The sequence below is a fragment of the Chiloscyllium punctatum genome, chromosome 7 (assembly GCF_047496795.1).
Source record: "Chiloscyllium punctatum isolate Juve2018m chromosome 7, sChiPun1.3, whole genome shotgun sequence".
Taxonomy (NCBI): domain Eukaryota; kingdom Metazoa; phylum Chordata; class Chondrichthyes; order Orectolobiformes; family Hemiscylliidae; genus Chiloscyllium; species Chiloscyllium punctatum.
In genome coordinates this window covers 130195575-130223274 of record NC_092745.1, presented here as the reverse complement: position 1 = coordinate 130223274, position 27700 = coordinate 130195575, and the positions used below count along the sequence as shown (strand labels likewise).

The following is a 27700-nucleotide window of genomic DNA, read 5'->3' as shown; positions in this document are numbered from 1 at the left end:
TTCTGTATTTTTCAGTTAGTTGACCTGCCCTTCACAAGTCCACAGCTCACAATCAACCCAATCAGTCAACAGAGAAACTTGATTAAACAAAACATGTACCACATATTTGTTGTCTCAGTGAAGACTACAGGTCATCATAACCTGCACTGTTATATTTAATCTATGTCAAATCAATGATTTTTGTTTGACTGATTGTACATTTCCAAAAAGAATTTGACCCTGTGATCCATAAGAAGTAAGATACTTAACAAATGAACATAGTCAGGTGGTGTTGAATTAAATTTATATATCACAAGCCAGAATTCCCCAAATCTCATTTGATTGTCAATATGAGGGCCATCGTTTTCATGTTGATTGTATCCCTTGTGGGTGAGTTCACTGATTGTGATATGTTTTTCTCTTGATCCATTATTCTCATTTTAGCGTTTGATATTCGATATTAAGTTAAACTGTCTTTTTTTTATTTCTTTCTCTAGGCAGTCAAAAGTTAAAGTATGGTAAGTGCCTCTGTTAAGTTTTACAGTAACAGTTTCACTCAGTTGGGTTTAATGCTGGTATCTTATTGATGTTTTAACTTCCTGCAGAACCCATTTTTACTGAAGGCAGGATGACTGTTTATACATATGAAGGTGTTATTATGACTGGACTTCCAGAAAGTGGCTTAAGCAGAGCTGGTGTAAGAATTAATTGTGGATTGAACATTATTCCAGTGGGGCAGAACACCTACCTCCTTAAGGTACTTTCTTAAACTCACTCTCAGCTTACAATGTTTACACCTTACAAAGAAATATCCAAGGGAAAGTGCTAACTTACAAAATCTAAATGCATAGAGAGTTTGGTACTGGCTTCAACTATTCACCTTGTTATATCTTCAAAGAAACTGCTGTAGATTTTCTCAAAAAAACAGCTTCCCTTTCATAAGTTAATGTTGAGTTTTCTGTAATGCTGTCGAGACTTTCTAAGTGATCTGTTGTCATGTGCCTTATAATACATTTCAACCTTTACCTCCTATTGCTGATGGGTTGACTACTTTTCAATTCTCCTGTTTCCTTTTTATACAGAGGGGTTACATTTTCCACCCTTTAATCTGCTGAGAATAATTCATAATCTATAGAATTTTGGGAGATATCAGCTAAACAACTCCTTTAGCACCCTGGAATGGGGATTATCAGGCCCTAGGGATTTATCAGCTTTCAGTCGCATTAATTTTTCTAGCACTATTGCTTTTTTTTTACTGAGACGAATTCCTTCCATTCCTTCTTCCCAATTTTCAGGAATCTTTTGATGAAGAAAATCAAAGCATGTGGAATTGGGGTAACAAACTGACACAGTGAGAATTAGTTAATAGGCAGAAAATAGAGAGTAAGAATAAATTGATTATTTTCCAAATGGAAATCAGTGGGTGACAAGTGGGAGAACTGTGGGTGTTAATGCTTAAACCCCAGCTATTCACAAAACAGACCAACAATTGGATAAAGAAATCAAAACTAACATTCCCAGGTTTATGAGGAAAGTGTGAGAGATTAGAAGGATGTATAGAGTCTCAAGGTATTTAGACAAATTGAGTGAAAGGGCAATTGCAGAAGGCTGTGGAGGTCAAGTCACTGAATATATTTAAGAAAAAAATAGATTTCTAGAGGCTAAAGGTATTAAGGGATATGGAGGGGTGTATGAGTAGGGGATTGAGATAGAGGATCAGCCACAATCATATTGAAGCCCTAATCTTACTCTTACTTTATAGTTTTCTCCCTAAATTTTGGAGAAATTGGATTTGATACTTTATTGAGACATATTTGTACCAGGTCTCACATTATAGAGGTTTATAAAATCATGAAGGGCATGAATAGGATGAATAGCCAATGTCGTTTTTCACTGGTTGGGGGTTTCCAAAATTAGAGGGCAAAGGTAGATGGTTTTGTCAAGGGCAGGTATTGTCTCACAAACCTCATTGAGTTTTTTGAGAAGGTGACCAAGCATGTAGATGAGGGTAGGGCAGTTGACGTGGTATACATGGACTTTAGTAAAGCCTTTGATAAGGTTCCACATGGAGAAAATGCAGAGGCATGGAATTGAGGGTAATTTAGCAGTTTGGATTAGAAACTGGCTTTCTGAAAGAAGGCAGTGAGTGGTGATTGATGGAAAATATTCAGCCTGGAGTCTGGTTACTAGTAGTGTGCCGCAAGGATCTGTTTTGGGACCACTGCTGTTTGTCATTTTTATAGATGACTTAGATGCAGGCATAGGTGGATGGATTAGTAAATTTGCAGATGACAGTAAAGTTGATGGAGTAGTGGACAGCGTGGAAGAATGTTACAGGTTGCAAGGGGACTTGGGTAAACTGCAGAATTGAGTTGAGAGGTGGCAAATGGAGTTCAATGCAGCTAAATGTGAGGTGGTTCACTTTGGGAAGAATAACAGGAATGCAGAGTACTGGGTCAATGGAAAGATTCTTGGTAATGTGGATGTGCGGAGGGATCTTGGAGTCCATGTACATAGATCCCTGAAAGCTGCCACCCAGGTGGATAGTGCTGTTAAGAAGGCATACAGTGTGTTAGGTTTCATTGGTAGAGGGATTGAATTCTGGAGCCGCAATATCATGCTGCAACTATACAAAACGCTGGTGCGGCCACAGTTGGAATTTTGTGTACAGTTCTGGTCCCCATATTTCAGGAAGGATGTGGAAGCATTGGAAAAGCTGCAGAGGAGATTTACCAGGATGTTGCCTGGTCTGGAGGGAAGGTCTTATGAGGAAAGGCTGAGAAACTTAGGTCTGTTCTCATTGGAAAGAAGAAGGCTAAGAGGGGATTTGATAGAGACATACAAGATGATCAGAGGATTAGATAGGGTAGACAGTGGAAGTCTTTTTCTGAGGATGGTTCGGAAGGTTCTTTACGCAGAGAGTGGTAAGGGCGTGGAATGTCCTACCTGCTAATGTAGTCGACTCAGCCGCATTAGGGAGATTTAAGTAATCCTTAGATAAACACATGGATAATTTTGGGATAGTGTAGGGGAACGAGCTGAGAATAGTTCACAGGTCGGCGCAACGTCGAGGGCCGAAGGGCCTGTTCTGCGCTGTACTCTGCACGCTATGTTCTATAGGTATAAGGTGAGATGGGGAAGATTTAAAATGGGACAACTTTTTCACGCAGAGGGTGGTGCGTGTATGGAATAAGGTGCCAGAGGAAATGATGGAGGCTAGTACAATTGCAGCATTTAAAGGGCATCTCGATGGCTATGTGAATAGGAAGGGTTTGGAGAGATATGGGTCAAATGCTGGCAAATGGGACTAGATTAATTTAGGATATCTGGTTGGCGTGGACAAGTTTGACTAAAGGATCTGTTTCGGTGCTGTACATCTCTATGACTCGAGGTATCCATGAATTAAAAAGAATAACTGCCTGGCAACAGCTTCTCAGTTAAGCTACAGTTTGTCACACAAACGTACACAGCTGCACTCTGATCTCCCAAAAGCCTACAAGCCAAGACAGGTCTCTCTCCATCTCTTTGTTCATTGTTTCAAATTTCCAGTCTCCATAGTTCTTTATTTTATATTACTCGACTGGATTTTCTTTATAACAAAGAACAAAGAAAATTTACAGCCCAGGAACAGGCCCTTCAGCCCTCCAAGCCTGAGCCGATCAAAATGTACTGTCTAAACCTGTCGGTCAATTCCTAAGCATCAGTATCCCTTTACTCCCCATCTACTCATGTATTTATCCAGACACATCTTAAATGAATCTACCGTGCCTGCATCTACCACCTCTGCTGGCAACGCATTCCAAATGCCCACCACCTTCTGTGTGAAGTACTTGCCTCGTGTATCGCCTTTAAACTTTCCTTCTCTCACCTTGAAAGTGTGACCTCTCATTATTGAATCCTTCACCCTGGGAAAAAGCTCATCTCTATCTACCCTGTCTATCCCCTTCATGATTTGTAAGCCCTAATCAGGTTCCCCTCAATCTCCTTTTTTCTAATGAAAATAAACCTAACCTACTCAACCTCTCTTCATAGCGAGCACCTTCCATACCAGGCAACATCCTTGTAAACCTTCTCTGCACCCTCTCCAAAGCGTTCACATCCTTTCGGTAATGTGGCAACCAGAACTGTACACAGTATTCTAAATGGAGCTGAACCAATGTCTTGTACAATTTTAACATGACTTGTCAGCTCTTATACTCAATACCCCGTCCAATGCAGGCAAGCATACTATATGCCTCCTTGACCACTCTATCCACCTGTGCAGCAACCTTCAGGGTACAATGGACCTGCACTCCCAAATCTCTCTGCCCATCAACTTTTCCCAAGGCTCTTCTGTTCATTGTATAATTCGCTGTAGAATTAGTCTTGCCTAAATGCATCACCTCACATTTGCTATTTGCTACTGGAGATTTCCCAAATGAAAGCATTGGGTTTTGTACACTTTGTTTTATGCTCATGCGTTAAAAAGTCCATTAAACTCATTCAGGTTTCGAAGTTTTTAAGATAAAACAGCAAATCTTCAATATTGTGTTTCTTGGGAAACTCAAGTTCATGTAAAGTAGCACACAGGCATTTAAAAACTTCAAAGGAAGAAGTAGAAGAATTGACAGCAAAAATGTTACAACTAATATGTTTTAAACAGGGAACAAAGCCCCAGTGTTACTATCTCTACAAAGTGAACCTCTGAGAATGAAGTTGTAGACGTTGTGGTATTGGACTGGGGTGAGCAAGGTTAGAAGTCAGGTGACACCAGGTTATAGTCCAACAGGTTAATTTGAAATCACAAGCTTTCACAAGTCAGACTTCACCTGTTGAAGGGGCAATGCTCCAAAAGCTTGTGATTAGAATCCCTGCAGTGTGGAAACAGGCTCTTTGGCCCAACAAGTCCACACTGACCCTCTGAGGAGTAATCCACACAAACCCATTCCCCTACCCTATTATCCTACATTTACCCCTGAACAATGCACCTAACCTACTCATCACAGAACACTATGAGCAATTTAGCATGGCCAATTCACCTAAACTGCACACCTTTGGATTGTGGAAGGAAATCACAGCACCCAGAGGAGACCCATACAGACACAGGGAGAATGTGCAAACTCCACGCACAAGGCTGGACTTGAAGCCGGGTCCTTCGCGCTGTAAGGCAGCAATGCTAACCACTGAGCCACCATGCTGCCCAAATTAAGCCTGTTTCTAATCAACCTGTTGGACAAGAACCTGATGACATCTGACTTCTGACTCTGGAAGTGAGATTCGATGTTTTATACACAGTAATTAAGAGGGTTAGTAAAGTGAATTATCTGGTAGTTACTCCAGATTTTAGAAATAGCAAAACAGTCAGCTGGCAAGAAACATGGGAGATGTCAGAGACTATAAGAATGAAGTCATAGGAAAAAGAGACCATTCACAAAGTGATACTCCCACATCTCAACCAGCTAAGAATGAAACACTGCGATAATTAATTTATGTATTCTTGTACTTAGAGGAAGGAAATAGAGATCTAATAACGTTACTGAGAAATTTCAGGAACATTGTAGAGATGTTGTACAGTGTTAGTGGGGCAGATTCTGGATAGAGGGGAATTTGTATCAATAAGGCAACATCCTAATATTTAAACCTAAGATAATGAGCTCAGGTGGAAATTATACAGTGAATGGCAGAACCCTTAGGAGTAAAGATTTGGGAGATCATGCCTGACAAATTTATTAGAGGTTTTTGGTGAAGTGACCAGGAAGGTTGACAAGGGCAGTTTGGTAGATGTTGTCTATATGGATTTCAATAAGACTTTGATAAGGTTCCATATGGTAGACTGCTCTGGAAGGTTAGATCGCATGGAGCCCAGGGAGAGCTGTCAAACTAGATGCACAATTGGTTTGATGGTAGGAAGCAGAGTGTTATAGTGCAAGGATACTTGTCTAACTGGAGATCTAAGACCATAAGACATAGGAATGGAAGTAAGGCCATTCGGCCCATCGAGTCCACTCCGCCATTCAATCATGGCTGCTGGGCACTTCAACTCCACTTACCCGCATTCTCCCCGTAGCCCTTAATTCCCCGAGACAACAAGAATCTATCAATCTCTGCCTTTTAGCGTCCCGGCCTCCACTGCACTCCACGGCAATGAATTCCTCAGGCCCACCACTCTCTGGCTGAAGAAATGTCTCCGCATTTCTGTTCTGAATTTACCCCCTCTAATTCTAAGGCTGTGTCCACGGGTCCTAGTCTCTGTGACTGTGGAGTGCCTCAGTGGTCGGTGCTGGGCCCATTGCTGTTTGTTATCTTTATCAATGATGACACTAAAATAGGAGGTATCGTGGACAGTGAGGAAGGTTATCAGAAATTGCAGCAGGACCTTGATCAGCTGGGGAAGTGGGCAGAGAAATGGCAAATAGAATTTAATATAGATAGGTGTGATATCTTGCATTTTGGAAAGTCAAATCAAAGTAGGAGTTTCATAGTGAATGGTAGGGCCTTAAGGAGTGTAGTGGAACAGATGGATCTTGGAGTTCAGGTGCATGGTTCTCTGAAAGTGGAATCAGCAGGTAGACAGGGCAGTGAGGAAGGCTTTTGGCACACTGGCCTTCATCAGTCAGGGCACTGAGTATAGAAGTTGGGAAGTTATGGTGCAGTGGTACAGGACATTAGTGAGGCTGCACTTGGAGTATTGTGTTCAGTTTTGATCACCATGCTTTAGGAAGGATGTTATTAAACTGGAAAGCGTGCAGAAGAAATTTACAAGGATGTTGCCAGGAGTAAAGGGTCTGAGTCATAGGGAGACATTGGACAAGCTAGGACTTTTTTCTTTAGAGCGTAGAAGACTGAGGGGGGACCTTATAGAAGTGTATAAGATCATTGAGAGGCATGGATAGGGTCGATGCACTCAGTCTTTTTCCCAGGGTTGGGGAATCAAGGACTAGAGGGTTTAAGGTTAGGGGGACCCGAGGGGCAACATTTTTACACAGAGGGTGGTACGCATATGGAATGAGTTGCCAGTGGAAGTGGTTGAGGGGATACACTAACAACATTGAACAGGCATTTGGACAAATACATGGATAGGGAAGGTTTAGAAGGATATGGGCCAAGTGCAGGGAAATGGGGTTAACGTGAGTGGACAATTTGGTCGGCATGGACCAGTTAGGCCAACGAGCCTCCTTCCATGCTGTCGGACTCAATGATATGCAGATGGATCTGAATGTGCAGGTCCACAGAACTGTGAAGGTGGCAGCGCAGGTAGATAAGGCAGTTAAAAACAAATTGTAGCATGTTGGCCTTCCTTGGAAGGGGCATGGAGTATATGGATAGGCAAGTTATGCTGCAGCATTGTAGAACCTTACTTAGGCCATACTTGGAATATTGTATACAGTTCTGGTCACCAGTCTACCAGAAGGATGTGGATGCTTTGGAAAGGGTACAGAAAAAGTTTACCAGGATGTTGCCTGGTCTGGGGGATTTTAGCTATGAGGAAAGGTTGGATAGACTGCGTTTGTTTTCACTGAAGTGCAGGAGGTTCGGGGGGACCGGATAGAAGTTTATAAGATTGTGAATGGCATTGGAAAGTATGAGACATTTTCCCAGGAGGGAGAGGTAAATTACTAGAGAGTACAGGTTCAAGATGCAGGGGGCGGGGAAGGTTAAAAGTGACGGACAAGGCATATTTTTCATACAAAAGGTGGTGAGTACCTGGAACACATTGCCAGAGGAAATGGTAGAAGCAGGCACAATAGCAGCACTCAATAAGCACCTGTATGAATACATGAATAGGAAGGGAATAGAAGCACATGGATCCTGTAAGTGAAGACAGTTTTAGTATGGAAGGGCAAAATGTGTCGGCACAGCCTTGGAGGGCCGAAGGGCCTGTTCCTGTGCTGTATTGTTCTTGGAAACAGAGATTGAATACATGGTGAAAATCATTCAATCAAAGCTAGCAAAGGAAATTGGTGCTCACTGAGGACGTTAGTCGCCAAACAGGATGGGTTGACTAGATTTTGCATTGAGTACAGGCAAGTAACAAAAAACTAATTGATATATAATTCCTCAGTTAGAGGATCGTGTTAATAAAGTTCACACTCCTTACTATGATTCATCGGTTGAAGTGGTACAGGCAAGTATCATTTACAACAAAAGCCTAAGAAATATCAGCTTTTATAACACAGAAGTCCACCCTGACCCTCTGAAGAGTAACCCACCCATACCCATTCCCCTACCCTATACTTACCTCTGACTAATGCACCTAATCTACAAATCCCTGAACATTATGGGCAATTTTCCATGGCCAATCCACCCTGACCCGCACATCTTTGGACTGTGGGAGGAAACTGGAGCACCTGGCAGAAACCCACGCAGACACGGGGAGAATGTGCAAACTCCACACAGACAGTCGCCTGAGGCTGGAATCGAACCCGGGACCCTGGTGTTGTAAGGAAGCAGTGCTAACCACTGAGCCACCGTGCCACCCCCAGTCAGAGTTTTCACAACTTTGAAAGATTGTACTTAAGTTCTTTACCAACCTCTGAGACAACGTATGAGTCTGCCGGTGCCAAACAATTTTCAGCGTTATTGTAACAAACACGTAACAATTTTGTTTTGTTTTCTCAGATCTCCCATGTTCAGATTCTGGAGTACAATGGCATTTGGCCCAGGGATTCCTTCATCCCGTCACATAAACTCACACAGAAGCTGGCTCCAGAGCTGACCAAGCCCGTGAAGTTTGAGTACAGCAACGGCCGAGTGGGAAACATCCAGGCCCCTGCAAGTCTGCTTGAAGATGTCCTGAACATTCATCGTGGAATCCTCAACATCTTTCAAATCACCATGAAGAAATCACAAAATTTCTATGGGCTGCAAGAGGTACTGCATTTTTTTGTCCCACTACATTAGCAGCCCTTGCCCTGGTACTAGTTTGTGTATTACATGCAAAATGTCACAAGAAATAGAAGCAGGAATGGACCATTCAGCCCTCTAAGTCTACTCCACAATTCAAATGTTCACGGTTTATCTGCTGCCTCAGCTCCACGTTCCCGGTCTCTCCCCATATCCAATGATTCCCAAAATCCCTGAGAAACCAGAAATCTCTCTGTCACAACCTTAAATATTTTCATGATTGAGCATCTGTATCTTGCTGGGTTAGAAAATTCTGAAGATTGAGGACTATTTGAGTGAAGAAATTTCTCCTTATCTAAAGAACAAAGGACAGAACAGCAACAGGCCCTTCGGCCCACCAGGACTGCACAGGCACTTGATGCCTTTCTAAACTAAAACTCGTTCACCTCTACAGAGTTCATATCCTCCTATTCGCTGCCTGTCCATGTGTCTGTCAAGATGCCTCTTAAATGTTGCTATTGTATCCACTTCCACTATTTCCCCTGGCAGTGCATTTCAGGCACTTACCACCCTCTGCCTCTCACATCTCCTTTAAACCTACCCCCTTTTACCTTAAACCTACACCTGCTAGTTATTGACGTTTCTACCCTGGGAAAAAGATCCAACTTTTCCATTGTATCCCTACCACTCATAATTTTGTAAAATTCTATCAGGTCACCCCTCATCGTCCAAAATTCGAGTGAAAGCAAACCAGGTTTGTCCGATTTCTCCTCATCGCTAATACTCTCCAGACCAGGTAACATCCTGGTATGCAATCCAAAGCCTCCAAATTTGTCTGGTAATGTGGCCACCAGAACTGAACACAATGGTCCAAACGTGATAGAAATAAAACCCTATACAACTGCAACATGATTTGCCAATTTTTATACTCCATGCCCTGAATAATTAAGACAAGCATGCCATGAGTCTTCTTGTCCTTATCCACTTGTGTTGCTACTTTAAGTGAACTGGGCACCTGTACGCCTGGATCCCTCTTGTACGTTGATGCTAATGCGTTCTGTCATTTATTATAGATGTTCCTCCTGCATTAGATCCTCAGAGATCCATCACCTCACATTTGTTCGGATTTAACACAATCTGTCATTTCTCCACCCAAGTCTCTAGCCTATTGAAATCCTGCTGTATCATAAGACATAGAAGCAGAAATTAGGCCATTCAGCCCATCAAGTCTGCTCTGCCATTCAATCATGGCTGATCAGTTTCTAAACCCCATTCTCCTGCTGGTAATTCCCCTTACTCTTGGTAGCTCCCCCATTCTTTGTGTCATCTGCAAACTTAGTAATCAGACCACTTACACTCTCTTCCAAATCATTGATATAAAGTACAGTCTCAGTCTGAAATAATCAACCTGAAACCATGACATAGATTTCTTGAGGCAAGGGGAGACAATCTCTGTATCTAACCCATCAGCCTTTCCACATCCTTCTCCATTTCGATAGATCACATCTCATTCTTCTAAACTTCAGAGAATATAAACCCATTTTACTCAGTCCCTCTTTGAAGGGCATTTCTCTCACCGCAAGAACCATCCTAGTGAACCCTGCTGTGCCACCTGCAATCCATAACATAAAAAAACCCCAAAGCTGTGCAGTTACCTGAGATGTGGTTCCAGCAAAGCCTTTTACAGTAGCAGCAAAACTTCCTTATTCTCGATCAGTCAGAGAATCAAAGGTTACAGGGAAAATGTGGCAAAGTAGAAGTGAGGACTGTTGGATCATCTGTGATCCTATTGAATTGAAGGGCTGAAGAATTTACTTCTGTTCCTATTGCTTCAGGTCATCTGGTCTTATTCTTGCCCAGAACTGATAAACCATTTAACCTGGTGAATGAGACATGCTATCTGATTTTTTGTATGATTCAGAAGGGAGAACTGGTCTGATCATTTCCAATTATTCACATTTTAAGAGCTGATTTTTCCCATCTGGGTGCATTGCAATCTCCTTGAAATAAAGCCATTTCTTTTCCCATCTGCAGGCTGGGATTGAAGGTGTTTGTCTCACAAATTACATCATTCAGGAAAACAAGAAAGCTAACCGAATTACTGTCACCAAGTCCAAAGACTTGAATAACTGTAAGGAGAAAGTTATGATATTCACTGGTGCAGTCTATGCTGAACTCTGCCCTATCTGCCAACAGGTAAACTTCATCAATTCAGAACTTTCTTCTCTCCTCATAAAACTCATAACAAAAGCAAGGGTTAGAGTTTGTATGTAAGTTAGCTCGCTGAGCTGGAAGGGTTGTTTTCAGAGGTTTGATCACCTTGACAGGTAACATCATCAGTGAGAGAGTCCGGTCAAGCGTACATACTACCAGCACCTCACCGGACTCTCTCACTGATGATGTCACCTTGTCATGGTATGAAACCTCTGAAAACAACCCTTCCAGCTCAGCGAGCTAATGTCCATACTTAGCATCAACCTTAGCTAAAAGTCTTCTCAAAAACAGCTAAAGTTTGTGTTTGACTGCATTCTGGAAACTGGGCATGAACGTGGCACAAAATTAGACTGGTTGGGTTAGTCTGCAATCTTTCGTGAAAATTAACTTGCAAAATCTTCCATGAACCAACAAAATTTGTCCAAAAAATACTTGTTACCTGTAGGTTTGACTAGTTCAAAGTATCCCTGGTTGGCTGTTCCATATTCTCCCCTCCATGTAATTCCATCTAATTTTATTTTAATACTCATTCACAGAATGTAGGCATCACTGGCCAGGCCAGCATTTATTGCCCATCACTAATTGCCCAGAGGCCAGTTAAGAGTCAACCACATTGCTGTGGGTCTGGAGTCACAGGTAGGCTAGACCAGGTAAAGATGGTAGGTTCCTTCCCTAAAGGCATTAGTGACCCAGATGATTTTTCACAACAATCGAAAATGGTTGGCGTTGGACTCTTAATTCTACATTTTTATTGAATTCAAGTTCCACCATCTACCGTGGCAAGATTCAAACCCAGAACATTACATGGATTAACAGTCCAGCGATAATACAACTAGGCCATTGCCTCCCCTTGCGTACTTGCCCTGACTCTCACCAAGTCCTGATCACTATCTCCTTTCATAGGCAGTCCCTCAAGAGTGATGGTGACTTGCTCACTGTCCAGCTTGATTCTGGATTTGAGTTCTGAGATGGCTGTTAAGTCCAATGCATATCTCAATGTCCATCCATGTTGGTGTTCACCATTCAAACCTGTATTCACAGGCCCACACTCAGTCTCAGTTAAGCACTGCCTTGATTTTAACTTCTGCATCATTATTCTCAAACCCTTCCATGGCCTAGTCCCAATCTTTTTGAATGTCCACCAACCATAACACCCTCTCAGATATTTGTGCTATTCTAATTCTGATCACTTAAACATCTCCAGTCTTACTCACCCCACCATTGGTTACCATTCATTAACTCTGAAGGACATAGGCAGTGAAACATTATTGCTAAATCTCTCTGCCTCTACTATATCATCCTACTTTAATATTATCCTCAAACATCCTTTCCGACGGAGTTTCAGGACATTGGTCCTAATATTACCTCACACCATTTCTGGGAAGCACTGTGTAGACATTTAATTGCATCAAGACAACCACAAAATGCAAATTGTTGTTGATGCTCTGAGTGGAGGTGCACAAAATGATAACGTTACATTGTTCCTATCTTCAGAGCAATAGGAATGTACGTGCATCTGCTACTTTCACCCATACCCTAAAACCTACAGCAGCTGGTGCAATTCTTCAGGAAGCAAGGGTTCATGAAGTGCATCAATTTACACCATTCAATGAACGTCAGGGAGCTGCTGTCATGAAAGCAAGGTTAGTCTTTGGATATGAACCTATTGTAGCCATTGTACTAAAATCACATGGGATTCAGGGTGGGCTGGCTAGTTGGATACAAAACTAGCTTGGTCATAGAAGACAGAGTGTAACTGTGGAAGGGTGTTTTTCAGAATGGAGACCGGTAAATGGTGGTGTTCCACAGGGATCAGTCTTAGGTCCTCTGTTGTTTGTAGTATATATAGATGATCTGGAAGTTTATTAAAATGTGTAAGATTAGTAAATTTGCAGACGACACAAAGACTGGAGGAATTAATGATAGTGCCGATGATTTTGAAAGGATGCAACAGGATATAGATAGATTAGTGACTTGGGCACAGGAATGGCAGAATGGAGTTTAATCTAGACAATGCCAAGTGTTGCATTTTGGAGGATGAAATTTAGGTGTGAATTGTACTGTAAATCTCTGTTCACTATGGGTAATTTAGCATGGCTAATCCATCCAACCTGCACATCTTTAGACTGTGGGAGGATACCAGGGCACCTGGAGGAAACCCATGCAGACATGTGGAGAATGTGCAAATTCCACACATTAGCCCAAGGGTGGAATTGAACACAGAACCCTGGTGCTGTGAGACAGAAGTGCTAACCACTGATCCACCATGCTGGCCCAAAGCCTAAACCTAACTGGTTGACTCTGATGGGTCAGGGCCTTGCTCTGAGAAATGAACCAGAGAATGATCATCCTTTATTCTGTTGAGTTGGTACAGGCAGTGTGTGTTCATGTTCTTCCTCTCTGCCAAACACAGGGCCCTGTTTGTTAATATATGGAGTTTTCAGTACTAAAAAGTGTGCCAAATTGAGAGCCCAATGCCTATCTTGTATTGGTTGGTCAGCATAATACATAGCACACTCAGGATTATGCGGCAAAAAAGGAATTTCAGAATCACATCTAACATTGGGCACTGTATTTTGGGTTTTGGAAGTTTGGACTTGTTGGGTGCAGTCAATACCTTGCTCCTTATGAACAGTAGAAGGAATATGCTTTTTATATGATCTTCCAGTATTTGGGACATCACTGAAATTCATATGCTCCATTACTCATTTAAACATAGGCAGACATTGTTTTAGCTTGACAGCAATATCCTGTTAATTTTAGTTTCTCATGATCTTTGTAATGAAATATGATTCCTTTTGTTTGAAATTCAATCTGATATAAATTGCCCTTAAAATTCAGACTCAGACAGCTCTGTAAAACCCTTGTTAGATTCCACTTGGAGCACTGTGAGCAGATCTGGGTACCACACCTTAGGGAGGATAGATTGGTCTTGGAGGGAGTACAACGTAGGTTTACAAGAATGATGCCTGGACTTCAGGGGTTTAAGTTATGAGGAGCAATTCTACAAATTAGGCCTGTTTTAGGCAGAGTTTAGAAGACTAAGGGGTAATCTGATTGAAGTCTTCATGATGTTAACAGGAAAAGATGGGGTAGATAAAGATAACCCTATTCCCACTGGTTGGGGAGACTAGATTGAGGGACATCGTCTGAGAATTAGGGCCAGACCGTTGAGGAGAGATGTTAGGAATCACGCCTACTCAGAAAGGGTGGGAGATTTTGGAACTCTCTTCTACAAACAGATGCCAGATCAGTTGTTAATTTAAAATCTGAGAAAGATATGTTTATGTTCAGCAAAGGTATAAAGGGATACGGGCCAAAGGTAGGCTTTTGGAGTTGAGGCCACATGATCTCGTTGAATAGCAGAACAAGCTTGAGAGGCTGAATGGCCTACTCCTGCTCTTATATTTCTATCACTGGCTTGCTGCTAAATAAAAGGTTAGGGTGTTTCTCTTTCCAACATCTTATAATCGGATTCTGATTTTTACTTGTGTAAGGGTTGAATGTCTCCCCGGTCAATAACCTTTCTTCATCTTATCTACAGGCAACACCTCAGGCTGGTAAACATCAGGCCTATGGTACTACATGAACAGCAGGTTCAGTTTGTGAATCGAGGAACCTTGAAATATCGCTTTGATGAGAATATACTTGGCAAACCAATGAAATTAATGAAAATCCACAATGTGGAAAAAGTGGTAAATGTCACAAAAAGATGACGTATTATTCCATCTGGTGCAGCTATAAACTTCCGAAAGAACATAGAACACTGAACACAGAATAGGGCAGCACGGGAACAGGCCCTTCGGCCCACTATATCTGACCATGATGTCATCCTAATCTAATCCCTTGCGAATGATCCATATCCCTGTATTCCCTGTCTGTTCATGTGTCTGTCTAAATGCCTCTTAAATGTTGTGGAGATGCTGATATTGGACTGAGGTGGACAAAGCCAGAAGTCGCACAACACCAGGTCATAGTCTGACAGGTTTATTTGATATCACAAGCTCTCAGATGAAGTGAGAGAGAAGAGCACACAGCCACAGAGTTTATAGATCAAGGGCAGATCATACAGCTGGTTAGAGAGGAGTATTGAACCTACAGGTGAATAAGAGTGTTAGACAGTGTGAGTAAAGTTTCAATAGCTGAATAACAAGCAACCTACAATCTGAATAAATGAGACAGAGAGATAATTACAAAAATTAAAAATAAGGTGGTGCTGGGGACAAGCTAAACAGCTGGAATAACATGGAATGCAAACAGAAGCTATTGGGAAATCCCAGCAGGTCGGGCAGCATCTGTGAAGAAAAACCAGAGGAAGGGTCACCGGACCGGAAACATTAACTCTGACTCCTCCTCACAGATGCTGCAAGAGGTACAGAGCACTCCCAGAAAGCTCTGCCCCTGCTCCTGATAGGCAGCATCCACAGTTCTTTGTATTTGACTGGAATAACATGCTAGGTATACAAGTCACGTACCGGGGGTCTAACCAAAGTAATAAGTAATCCAAAATTGTAGAAACTACTGAAAGTGGAGAGATCATAACAGGTTATCAAAGTCACGCTGTCAAAACAGGACAGTGAGGAAGATTTTACAGATACAGAACAGTGTGGTGAAGTCACATGTAGCGTGACATGAACCCAAGGTCACAGTTCAGGCCGTCGTCATGGGTATGGAAGTTGGCTGTCAGTCTCTGCTCGGCGAGTCTATGTTGTTGTGTATTTCTAATGCCACTTTGGAGGACGCTCACCTGAAGATCAATGGCTGAATGTCCCTGACCGCTGAAGTGTTCCCCGACTGGGAGGGAACATTCCTGTCTGGTGATTGTTGTGCGATGTCCATTCATCTGTTGTTGTAGTGTCTGCTTGCTCCTGCCAATATACCATGCCTCAGGGCATCCTTGCCTGCAGTGTATGAGATAGACAACATTGGCCGAGTCATATGATTACCTGCTGTGTACCTAGTGGGTGGTGTTCCCATGTGTGATAGTGGTGTCCATATCAATGATCTGATATGTCTTGCAGAGGTTGCCATGACAGGGTTGTGTGGTGTTGTGATCGCTGTGGTCCTGAAGGTTGGGCAGTTTGCTGCGAACGATGGTCTGTTTAAGGTTTGGCAGTTGTTGGAAGGTGAGATGTGGCGGCGTAGGGATGATCTCAATGAGATGCTCATCATTATCAATGACATGTTGAAGGCTGTGAAGAACACGGTGTAGTCTCTCCACTCTGGGGAAGTACTGGATGACGAAGGGTAATCTATTGATCGTATCCTGTGTCTGTCTTCTGAGGAGTTTATTGCAGTTTTTCACTGTGGTATCTTGGAACTGGCATCCAATGAGTTGAGCATCATATCCTGTTCTTGTAAGGGCACCTTACAACACTTTCAGGTGTTGGTCAGGTTTGTCATCATCTGAACAGATCATGCATATGAGTAGGGCTTGTCTGTAGGAGATGGCTGTTTTAATATGTTTTGGGTGGAAGCTGGAGAAGCTCAGCATCGTGAGGTTATCCATGGGTTTGTGGTAGAGTGAGGTACTGAGGTGTCCATCCTTGATGGAGATGTGTGTGTCCAAGAATGAGACTGATTCTGAAGAGTAGTCCATGGTCGATCTTTTGATCTCTCTGCCCATAAATTCTGTGTCTGTGTGCTTCCCTCTCACTTCACCTGACAAAGGGGCAGTGCTCCAAAAGCTTGTGATTTCAAATAAACTTGTTGACAATAACCTGGTGGGGCAGGACTTCTTAAATGTTACTATTGTAGCTGCTTCTGCCCCTCCTTGGCAGCATGAAGACGATAAGAACCTGATCAGGAGCTCGTTGTACTGCAGTTTTACCAATTTTCTTGAATCCGTGCCGTCTTGTTCTCGATCCCTGAAAGTCCAATTATTCGTTGCAGAAACACATCACTTATACATCTGTCTTGTTAAAGAATATCACCTCCCATTGCCTAAAGTGTGGAGAGTATTCCATGATCACAAGATCTGCCCTCCCTTTAGCTCAGCAATGATTTGTGTGAACACCCTTGTATAAAGCAAGTACATCCTTTATCAGATTCTCAGAATTGTTACTATGCAGTTGGAGGCCCTTCAGCCCATCATTACCCAGTGTAAATCTCCCAGCTTTGCCCCATATCCTTACACACTATTGCTATCCAATTGTCCAATGCCCTTTTGAATGTCTCAATTGACCTGCCTCCACTACAATTCTGGCAGCATCAGGCAGTGAAGAGGTCGGCTTTTCGGATGTAACCCTTCTCCACCTCCTGATGCTGCCTGGCCTCCTGTGTTCTTCCAGCGTCCTGCCTGTCTACTTTGGATTCCAGCCTCTGCACTTTTTTTTTGTCTCCATAGAGTACTAGCTGTGGATTTTACACCCTAACTACTCGCTGTGTGAAAGAATTTTATGCACATCAAATTCACATCCCCCATTTTTTGCAAATCAATTTCAATCTATGCCATCTTGTCGTTGTTCCTTTAATGTGTGGGAAAATCTCAATCAGATGTCCTCTTAACCATTTTTTTCCCCAGACAGAAAGGTTTCAATACATCTACCCTCATTAATAAATGTGCTCATCCGTGGAACCATTCTTTCAGCAGTACAGAGATTAAAATGGAGCAGTGTTTAGTTTTGTTTGTTCATGGGACATAGGTGTCTCTGACTATTTCAGCATTTATTGCCCATCTTGTACTGCAATTGATTCCACCATAGCTTCATATAATTGTTGCAAGACTTCCTTGTTTTTACTCCAACATACTTGTAATGAGGGCTAACATACAATTTGTATTCTTAATTGTTTTAATGACACTTACATATTAACTCTGTGATTCATGACACCCAACTCTCTCTGAATGCAAACATTTTCCAGTTCTTTCAAAAAATATTCTGACTTTCCATTCGTCCAGCCAAAATGATAATGCCACACTCACATATTACTCTTACCTAATCACCAAATTATGTTGCATTGGCCTGTTTCTGAGATTTGAAATTGGAAGTAATTTGAAGTGACTCTCCTAATTTTGTAGACTCTCGACATCCTGACACACCTGGAACGGCACAATCAGGACAGAATCCATTTTGACACCCCTGACAAATTTCTGCAACTTGTTCAATTACTCCGATCCACAACAGAAGAAACTATCGATACCTTGTGGAGAAAGTCACACAGCCTTGAGCTCAAGTGAGTAATTGACTCTTACATTGCTCATTTACTGGTTCATGCTGAAAAAGAAAACATTGAACAATGGGTTGTTCCTCTGGTTGGTCAAATTCAGAATGATGTTAATTGTAATTACCGACCTTGATTCCTAATAACCTTACTAAATAAAAATGTAAGAATCTGAGTTTTGTAAATTTCAATTGATTACAAAACGTTAAAGTCTAGTTAAGTCCACTGTTGTTTGCAAATGTTTTTATTTGAGGCTGAAGAGAAACTTCTTGGCTATTAGTTAGGTATTTTTTATCTGAGCAAATTTATACAGTATAGCCAACATGTCTAACACAGAGGGGTTACGTGGGGATTTGGTATAAGAAGCTGTCAGACTGAGTAGTTAATAAACTCTATCCACAGAATAACATACTTTGCTTCTCTGTCTGACTGACTGGCTTGGGTACAGATTAATACTCCATCCTCTTAGAATTACAATAGGAATTAGCTTTTATTGTCACATATATTCAATGAGTACAGTGAGAAGTTTATATGTCACTACTTACAGCATCACCTTAGGTGCAAAGGTCTCGAGGTACAATTTCTTTAGTTGCAAGATCTTAGAAAATGGAGAAATAAAATGTCAAAGCTGCAGAAGTTAAAGTTCAGAGGAACAGGCTTCCAACCCAGACCACACTGGCACCTAGCCTCCTGTCCGCTTGGGGCCCTGGCTCCAGGCCTTGATGATCATGAGGCTGGGAGATCACTTCAGAACCCCACGCCAGGCCAGGAAGATGCCATGCTGGGAGGATGCCCGAGGGAGCCACTACTCCTGGCTGGGAGGATGCTATGGGGGGTCACTAAGTCAGGCCAGGAGGTTGCCAGTCAGAGGCCAGGATAGAAGATGGAAACAAAACACGAAGAGGATAGAAAAGAGAAGAAATGGAGAAGAAGAATGGGCAGAGTGGATGAGCTCCAGCGAGAGTGATCATCTTGGTCTTTAAGGAGAGAATTACAGGTTTCCACTGCCCTCTCAATGGCCCATCTTATGTTCTTGACTCCCATAACAGAGTAAATCATTACAGACTTCAGTTGGAATATCAAAATTTTTATAATTTTAAATAGATTCAAGTGTACAGCCTTTAATCATCGATGACTGAGGTATTACAAGCCTACACTGCACAACCTGTCAATATAATGTAAATATTCAATTTGTAGGAATTGTAAATGGGAAAATATTAAATAATGGATCTCCCTTTCTGAAATTTTGTCTACAATAGAGGAATGTGAAATATTCATATGGGGATTCTCATCCAAAGGTCAGTTTTGAGATTTGGAGATGGCTTGTTTGATCTCCTTTTTAACACACAAAGTAAAAAATATAAATTAAGCTTACACATTATTCTGAGCAGCGTTTGTATGATCATAGAGATCTACAGGAAAAGGCCTTTTGGGCCATCATATCCACACTGCTCAAAAACAACATCCTAACTATTCTAATCCCATTTTTGAGCACTTTCCCCATATGCCTTGACATCACAAGTGCACAATTAAATACCTATCATGTGATGAGGGTTTCTGCCTCTCCCACCCTGACAGGCCGGGAGCTCCAAATTCCCACCACCCTCTGGATGAAAAGCCTTCTTCTCTAAATCTTCTGTCACTTCCTTTAAATCTATACTCTTGATCATTGATCCCTCCTCTGAGGGTAAATGTTCCTTCCTGTCTACTCTGTCTAGGCCCCTCATAATTTTCTCCATCTCAATCATGTCCCCTCAGTCTCCTCAGCTTTAAGGAACACCCAGTCTGTCCAATCCCTTTTCATCACTGAAACTCTCCAGCCCAGTCTCCATCCTGGCTAGTCTCCTCCGTACCTTCCCAGTGTTATCACATCTGCCCTAGAATCTGGATTCCAGAACTGCACACAATACTCTGGTTGGGCCTAACCAAGATTTTATACATTTCTAGCATCACCTCCCTGTTTTGAAACTTCATGCCTTGGTTAATAAAGGTAGGTATCTTTTATAACCATTGTATCCACCTGCCCTGATACCTTAAGGGACCAGTAGACACACAAACACTCCAAGGTCCCTCTGATCCTCAGTATTTCTTCACAATCCTCCCACCCATCATGTATTCTTTTATCTTGTTTGTCCTGCCCAAGTACATTACCTAACATTTATCTGGATTGAATTCCATTTTCCACAGATCAATCCATTTGACAAACCCATCTATATTATCCTGTAATCCAAAACTATCCTCCTCACTGTTCACCAGAGTACCAATTTTTGTTTCATCTGCAAACTCACTGATCGGCCCTCCTACATTCAAGTCTGCACAACCAGCAAGAGTTCCAACACTGATCCCTGTACAACTCCACTGGACACCAATTTCCAAGTGGGGAAAAGCACCCTCAACTGTCACCCTCTGCTTCCTTTATGATATGTTTTTGTGTTGATTGATGGTGTTTGTTAGCATTCTTAGTGTTTGCTTTGTTTAACAATTGTATTGAAAACATTTTTATTTAAAATGTGAAAGATTATGGTGTAACTTTTTAAATTCATTTGTGGGATGTGGGTGTCACTGGCTGGGCCAGCATTTATTGCCCCTCCCTAGTTGCCCCTTGAGAAGGTGGGGGTGAGCTGCTTTCTTGAACCGCTGCAGCCTGTGTGCTGTGGGCTGACCCCCAATGCCCTGAGGGAGGGAATTCCAGGATTCTGACCCAGTGACACTGAAGAAGAAAAACTAGAAGTTTAAACTTAGTTTAAAAAATTCCTGGTTTCCCCTTTTGACCGTAGCACCGTGACCTGATCACTTTGATCCTTGCAATCATTGCAGCAACCTGGTTGCTCACCCATGACCAATTATTGAGGAGCATAACAACCGGAAGAGGGCATTCAAATCTCTGTACCTGTTCCACTGTTGAAAATAAGATTATGGCTGTTTTGTATGTGAATATGACAGGAAAATGTGGAATTAAGCATATGAAAACAAGAAGACATTCTGTTCTGTTTTGTAGCACTCGGCGCTGGATTCTGTTTGCACTTCCTGCTGTTGGTACACCTGCTGCACTGAACTTCCTCAAAACTAAAATTCAGAACTTGGACATCTCGACAGCTGACATAGTTCAGGCCTTGGTCCTTGCCATGCATCAAATCACAGCTGACCATCAAAGCCTATCAATAGTCAGAGTGAGTATGAACATATTCCACTCGTGGATACATAGAGTGGGGCAGTTCTGAAGGAAGCCATTTGGCCCATCGTGCCTGTTCTATCTCCTGGAAAGGGCTGTGTAATTAATTCCACTCCTCAATCTTTCCCCAGATATTTTCCCTTCAAAGATTTGTCTAATTCAGCATGGTTTAGTAAGGGGAGGTCATGCCTGACAAACCTATTAGAATTCTTTGAAGAGGTAACAAGTAGGTTAGACCAGGGAAACCCACTGGATGTTATCTACCTAGACTTCCAAAAGGCCTTTGATAAGGTACCTCACGGGTGAGTAAGGTGAGGGCCCATGGTGTTCAAGGTGAGCTACTGCCATGGATTGAGGACTGGCTGTCTGTCCGAAGGCAGGAAGTTGGCATCAAAGGTTCTTTTTCAGAATGGCAGCAGGTGACAAGCAGCATCCCACAGGGTTCAGTGTTGGGGCCCCAGCTGTTCACTTTATATATTAATGATCTGGATGAAGGGACTGGGGGCATTCCGGCAAAGTTTGTCGATGATACGAAGTTAGGCGGACAGGCAGGTAGTTCTGAGGAGGTGGGGAGGCTGTAGAAAGATTTAGACAGTTTGGGAAATGGCTGATGAAATTCAACGAGTGCAGATGTGAGATCTTGCACTTTGGAAAAAAGAATACAGGGTCGGACTATTTTCTAAATGGTGAGAAAATTCATAAAGCCAAAGTACAAAGGGATCTGGGAGTGCTAGTCCAGGGTTCTCTAATGGTTGACTTGCAGGATGAGTCCATGGTTCAGAAAGCAAATGTAATGTTGTCATTTATCTCAAGAGGGTTGGAATGTAAAAGTAGTGATGTGCTACTGATATATTATAAAGCTCCAGTTAGGCCCCATTTAGAATACTGTGTCCAATTTTGGGTCCCACGCCTCAGGAAGGACATACTGGCACTGACGCGTGTCCAGCGGAGATTCATACAGATGATCCCTGGAACGGTAGGCCTAACATACGATGAACGGCTGAGGATCCTGGGATTGTATTCATTAGAGTTTAAAAGGTTAAGGGGAGATCTAATAGAAACTTATAAGATAATGCATGGCTTAGAAAGGGTGGATGCTGGGAATTTGTTTCTGTTAGGAGGGGAGACTAGGACCTGTGGGCACAGCCTTAGAATTAGAGGGGGTCAATTTAGAACAGAAATGAGGAGACATTTCTTCAGCCAGAGTGTGGTGGGCCTGTGGAATTAATTGCCTTGGAGCGCAGTGGAGGCCAGGACATTAAATGTCTTCAAGGCAGAGACTGATAAATTCTTGATCTCGCAAGGAATTAAGGGACACAGGTTGAGTGCAGGTAAGTGGCATTGAAATGCCCATCTGCCATGATTAAATGGCAGAGTAGACTCGATGGTCAGAATGGCCTTACTTCTACTCCTAAGTCTTATGGTCTTATGGTCTAATTCCCTCCCTGAAAATTATGATTGAATCTGCCTCTCCCACTCTTTTGGAATGGTGTGTTCCAGATCCTAACAACTCGCTATGTAAAAATATCTCTGGATTTCTCCACCGATTCTTTTGATAATCGCCTCTGTCCTCTTCTTACTGACCCTTCTGCCAGTGGAAAATATTGCCCCTTATTTACTATCAAAAATCTTTATGATTTTGGACATCTTAATTAGCTATTCTATTGATAGAAGTCCCTCATCCCTGGTACATTAGAAACTTGGCTAGCAGAGAAGCAGTTCTGATACTTTTATAAATGAGTTTTGTGAAGATTTGTAGCTCAGGTTGAGGTTCTGGATGTAGGTTTGCTTGCTGTGCTGGAAGGTTCATTTTCAGAAGTTTTGTCACCATAATAGGTAGCATCACCAGGGAGCCTCCGGATGAAGTACTGGTTGTGTGGCCCACTTTCTATTTAGGTGTTTAGGTTTCCTTGGGTTGGTGATGTTATTTAATGCAGTGACATCATTTCCTGTGGTGATGTCATTTCCAGTTCTTTTTCTCAGGTAGTGGTAAATGGGATCCAAGTCAACGTGTTTGTTGATAGAGTTCCTGTAGAAATATCATGCTTTGAGGAATTCTCGTGCGTGTCTCTGTTTGGCTTGTCCTAGGATGGATGTGTTGTCCCAGTTGGGGTGGTGTCCTTCCTCATCTGTATGTAAGGATCCTCGTGAGAGTGGGTCATGTCTTTTTGCGGCTAGTTGATGTTCAGATATCCTGGTGGCTAGTTTTCTGCCTGTTTGTCCAATGTAGTGTTTGTTACAGTTCTTGCATGATATTTTGTAAATGACATTAGTTTTGCTTGGTGTCTGCATGGGGTCTTTCAAGTTCATTAGCTGCTGTTTTCGTGTGTCGGTGGGTTTGTGTGTTACCATGTTGCAAAGAGGTCTGAGTAGTCTGGCAGTCATTTCTGAGATGTCATTGATGTAGGGGAGAGTGCCTAGGGTTTCAGTGTCAACAGGAAAATAACACATATGGACCAAATACTGAACTACAGAAGTAATCATCCCAACATCCACAAACGAAGCTGCATTAGAACATTATTTTAATGAGGCACCACACACTGCAACACTGAGGAATTACAAAGAGCAGAAGAAAATCACCTATACAATGTATTCAATGTATTCCAATGAACACAGTCCGCCGATTTCTCAGCAACAAACTCAAACAAGCAGACAAAACTTGCCCAGAAATCCTAGCCACAAATGTCATTTACAAAATACCCACTCTCACTAGTATCCTTAGATAGAAAGCGGGGCCATGCCACCAGTGCTTCATCTGGAGGCTCCCTGGTGATGTTACCTTGTATGGTGACGAAACATCTGAAAACGAACCTTCCAGCTCAGCGAGCAAACCTACATCCAGAACTATTATGAACCCAGCTGATATTATTTCTGGACAAGTCAGATCCCAGACTGAAACCTGACTTTAATCAATGAGATAATTTTGCACTGAAACATAAGTACACAATGTTGAAGGTTTGATTTTAACAATAAAATTGAAGTTTCATATGCAACACAAAACAAGATAAATAGAAAAAAAAACAAATTAGATTAAATTACTTACAGTGTGTAAACAGGCCCTTCAGCCCAACAAGTCCACACTGACCCGCCAAAGCGCAACCCACCCAGACCCATTTCCCTACACCTAACACTACGGGCAATTTAGCATGGCCAATTCACCTAACCTGCACATTTTTGGACTGTGGGAAGAAACTGGAGCACCCAGAGGAAATCCACGCAGACATGGGGAGAATGTGTAAACTCCACACAGTCGCCTGAGGCAGGAATTGAACCCGGGTCTCTGGCACTGTGAGGTAGCAATGCCAACCAGTGTGCCACCATGCCGGCCATTTAGATATAGCACAAGTTTAAAGATTTTGAATCACATGGTAAAATACAGCTTCGTATCTGTAGTAACCCTGTACAATAATTGCTCATCACAGACAATAACCTCTCCATCACCTCTATAGATCGACTGAACTGTTCCTAACAATGCCTAATCTTGAAAGACTGATTGCCTCTTGCTTGAGTATCCTGACAACTGAGCTTAGAGTTTCTCAGCTTGAAGTAACCCCTTTAGAGTTTTAGCCAAACACTTCTGGTCTGGAACTTGCCAAGTAAGCCCATTTCACTGAGGTAACAAATTGCTTAACAGTTCTAAACTATCCCATTTTTTCAGGAGCAACTGTTTTGTGCATTCAGCTTTAACTTTCACAACACTGGAACCTAAAGGTTTTCCAAACGTTCCCTAAGACAAAAGAAAATTGAGATTCCTTTAACTAAAAGCCTGATGGACCACCGTTTACTCTGATTGCTTGTTAAAAACTCTCCCAATGAAAACTAAACCCCATTACACTGCTAATCATTAAACCTTTCGTTTACTCAGACTGGATTCTACATGCCACTAGTTACACAGTCATAGAGTCAGAGAGTCCTACAGCACAGAGACAGACCCTTTGTCCACGCCAACCAAAATGTCCATCCACACTAACCCACTTGGTCCATATCATTCTCAACCTATCCTATCCATGTATTTGTCTAATTGCCTTTTAAATGTTGTTAATGTACCTGCTTTAAACACTTCCGCTGGCAGCTCATTCTACGTGCATACCACCCTCTGTCTAAAGGTTTCCCTCAGGTTCCCTTTTATTTTTTCCCCTCTAACCTGAAACTGACGACCTCTCGTCCCCGATTGTCTAATTCTGAGAAAAGGACGGAGCGCATTCACCCTATCCATGCCTGTCTTGATCTTATACGATCCTCCCTCAGTCTCCTAGTTCAAAATTCAAACTCTAAAATAAAATATATTTATGTATAACACACACCATACATCACAATATTCCTTTTTCTGCTCTAAGAGGTAACAGCTAACCTGATTTTTGTTTTTCTGTAGGAACTATTTGGCATGAATCATGTGCAGCAGATCCCCATGCTTCGCCAGATTGTTTACCTTGGCTATGGCTCCATGGTTTTCAGATTCTGTGCAGAGAAGGAGACGTGCCCTGACAGTCTGTTTAAGGTGGGCCGATCTGATGCAATCGCTAGCTGTGACTGAACTGTGTTGATACGAGTCCTATTTGTTTCTCATGGAGGCTCTCCTCTTCCATGCGTGGATAGCAAGAAGCTTTTTTCCCAAAGTGAGGGACTCAGTTACTAGGGGTCACGAGTTCAAGGTGAAAGGGGAAATATTTAAGGGAGATATACATGGAAAGTTCTTTACACAGAGGGTGGTGGGTGCCTGGAATGCATTGCAAGTGGAGGCGGCAGAGGTGGGCACGATAGCATCATGTAATATGCATCAAGACAGACACATGAATGGGCAGGGAGCAGAGGGATACAGATCCTTAGAAAATAGGCGACAGGTTTAGATAGTGGATCTGGATCGGCGCAGGCTTGGAGGGCCGAAGGGCCTGTTCCTGTGCTGTAATTTTCTTTGAACTTTGTTCTTTGTTACAGCCGCTCCATGACTTGCTCAGTGCAGCTATAGCACATGCCAATGAGGAGGACATTGTTCTCGGACTCAAAGCGATTGGCAATGCGGGGCAGCCAGTGAGCATCAAGAACATCATGAAACTGTTACCCGGCTTCGGCACAGCGGCTGCGACCATCCCGCTGAAAGTTCAGGTCGATGCTATCATGGCTCTGCGTAACATTGCAAAGAAAGACCCAGGAAAGGTTAAACAAAACTTCAAGTTGTTCTAAAACATGTTAAGCACTAACTTTAACGGGTTTGGAATCGGTGGTGGAATCTTATCATCTGAATATACTGTGTGCCAGGTTTTTGATTTCGAGTTAGACCTTTTTACGTTTGCAATTTGATTTTTAAAAAATTTATTTTTCTCCATTTTTTAAGCTGTTTTGTTTGTCATTGCCTCCTTTTCTATTTGAATCCCATTTTCCTTTTTATATAAAGGAACAGAACAAGGCTATTCATCTCCTTGAGCGTATTCAATCATTAAATTAGATAATAGTTGACCTAAACTCTGTTTTCACCTCCAATCTGTATCCCTGACTAAAGAAAAAAAATCCCTCAGCCTCAGCCTTGAGGCTCCAATCTCCAGTGGGCCCAATGTATACTGACATTTGGGGAGATAATTTATATTTCCACAAGCAATTACAATTCCCTCTATTACCTCTTCAGCTCCCAACTCCATTTCCCTCCATTAAGAGGATTCTTAAAGTTAACCTTTCTGAGTCCACTTTCAGTTATCTGTCCTCATGATTCCTTTTGGCGTTTTTGGCATCCTTGAGTGAAATACCTTTTGTTCTTTCATGGGATGTGGGCATCACCAGCAAGGCTATTATTGATACCTATCCCTAATTACCCTCTAAGTGAATGGCTTGCTGTGACTATTACCAATTGGATTGAGTTTGGAATCACATGAAGGCCAGACCAGGTAAGGATGGCAAATTTCCCTCCCTAAAGTGCATTGGTGAATCAGATACATTTTTAAAGACAATCAAAGATGGTTCCGTATTCCATATTTATGAATTGAATGCTAATTAGTAACATGGTGAATGGTGTGCAAACTGCACAATAGCAAAGGGTCAGGCCATACAATGCTAAATAACAGTGATGACCCACCTGCCTCAAGAAGTCCTTTAACAATCTAAATTATGATAAAAGGTTGCAATAAATTAATCTGTGTTCTCTTAAACTCCTGGGTTTGAGGGATGATCTAAATAAGTTGGTTAAATGATGAAGGGATACGATAATGTGTGACTTAGTGGATAAACTGAGAGCAATGGCAATAAGATTAATATAAAGTCAAAGCCATTTCGGAGCGAAGTCAGGAAGCATTTATTTTTCAAACTAAGGCTACAATTGGAGTGAGAACATGGAAAACACAATTTTAAAATAATTAAAATGAC

General features: G+C 42.2%; 1 protein-coding gene across 1 annotated transcript in view; it reads left to right on the top strand.

Moving 5' to 3' along the window:
• The first annotated feature begins 598 nt into the window (after window positions 1-598).
• LOC140479376 (vitellogenin-like) overlaps window positions 599-27700 on the top strand; it is a 160972-nt gene continuing 133870 nt past the window's right edge. Inside the window, 10 exon segments of the mRNA XM_072573283.1 lie at window positions 599-736; window positions 8578-8829; window positions 10837-10998; window positions 12511-12718; window positions 13858-13918; window positions 14561-14711; window positions 18035-18189; window positions 21176-21347; window positions 25722-25847; window positions 26285-26503. Of these exon segments, the coding sequence (XP_072429384.1) occupies window positions 608-736; window positions 8578-8829; window positions 10837-10998; window positions 12511-12718; window positions 13858-13918; window positions 14561-14711; window positions 18035-18189; window positions 21176-21347; window positions 25722-25847; window positions 26285-26503 (1635 nt within the window). The 5' untranslated portion in view covers window positions 599-607.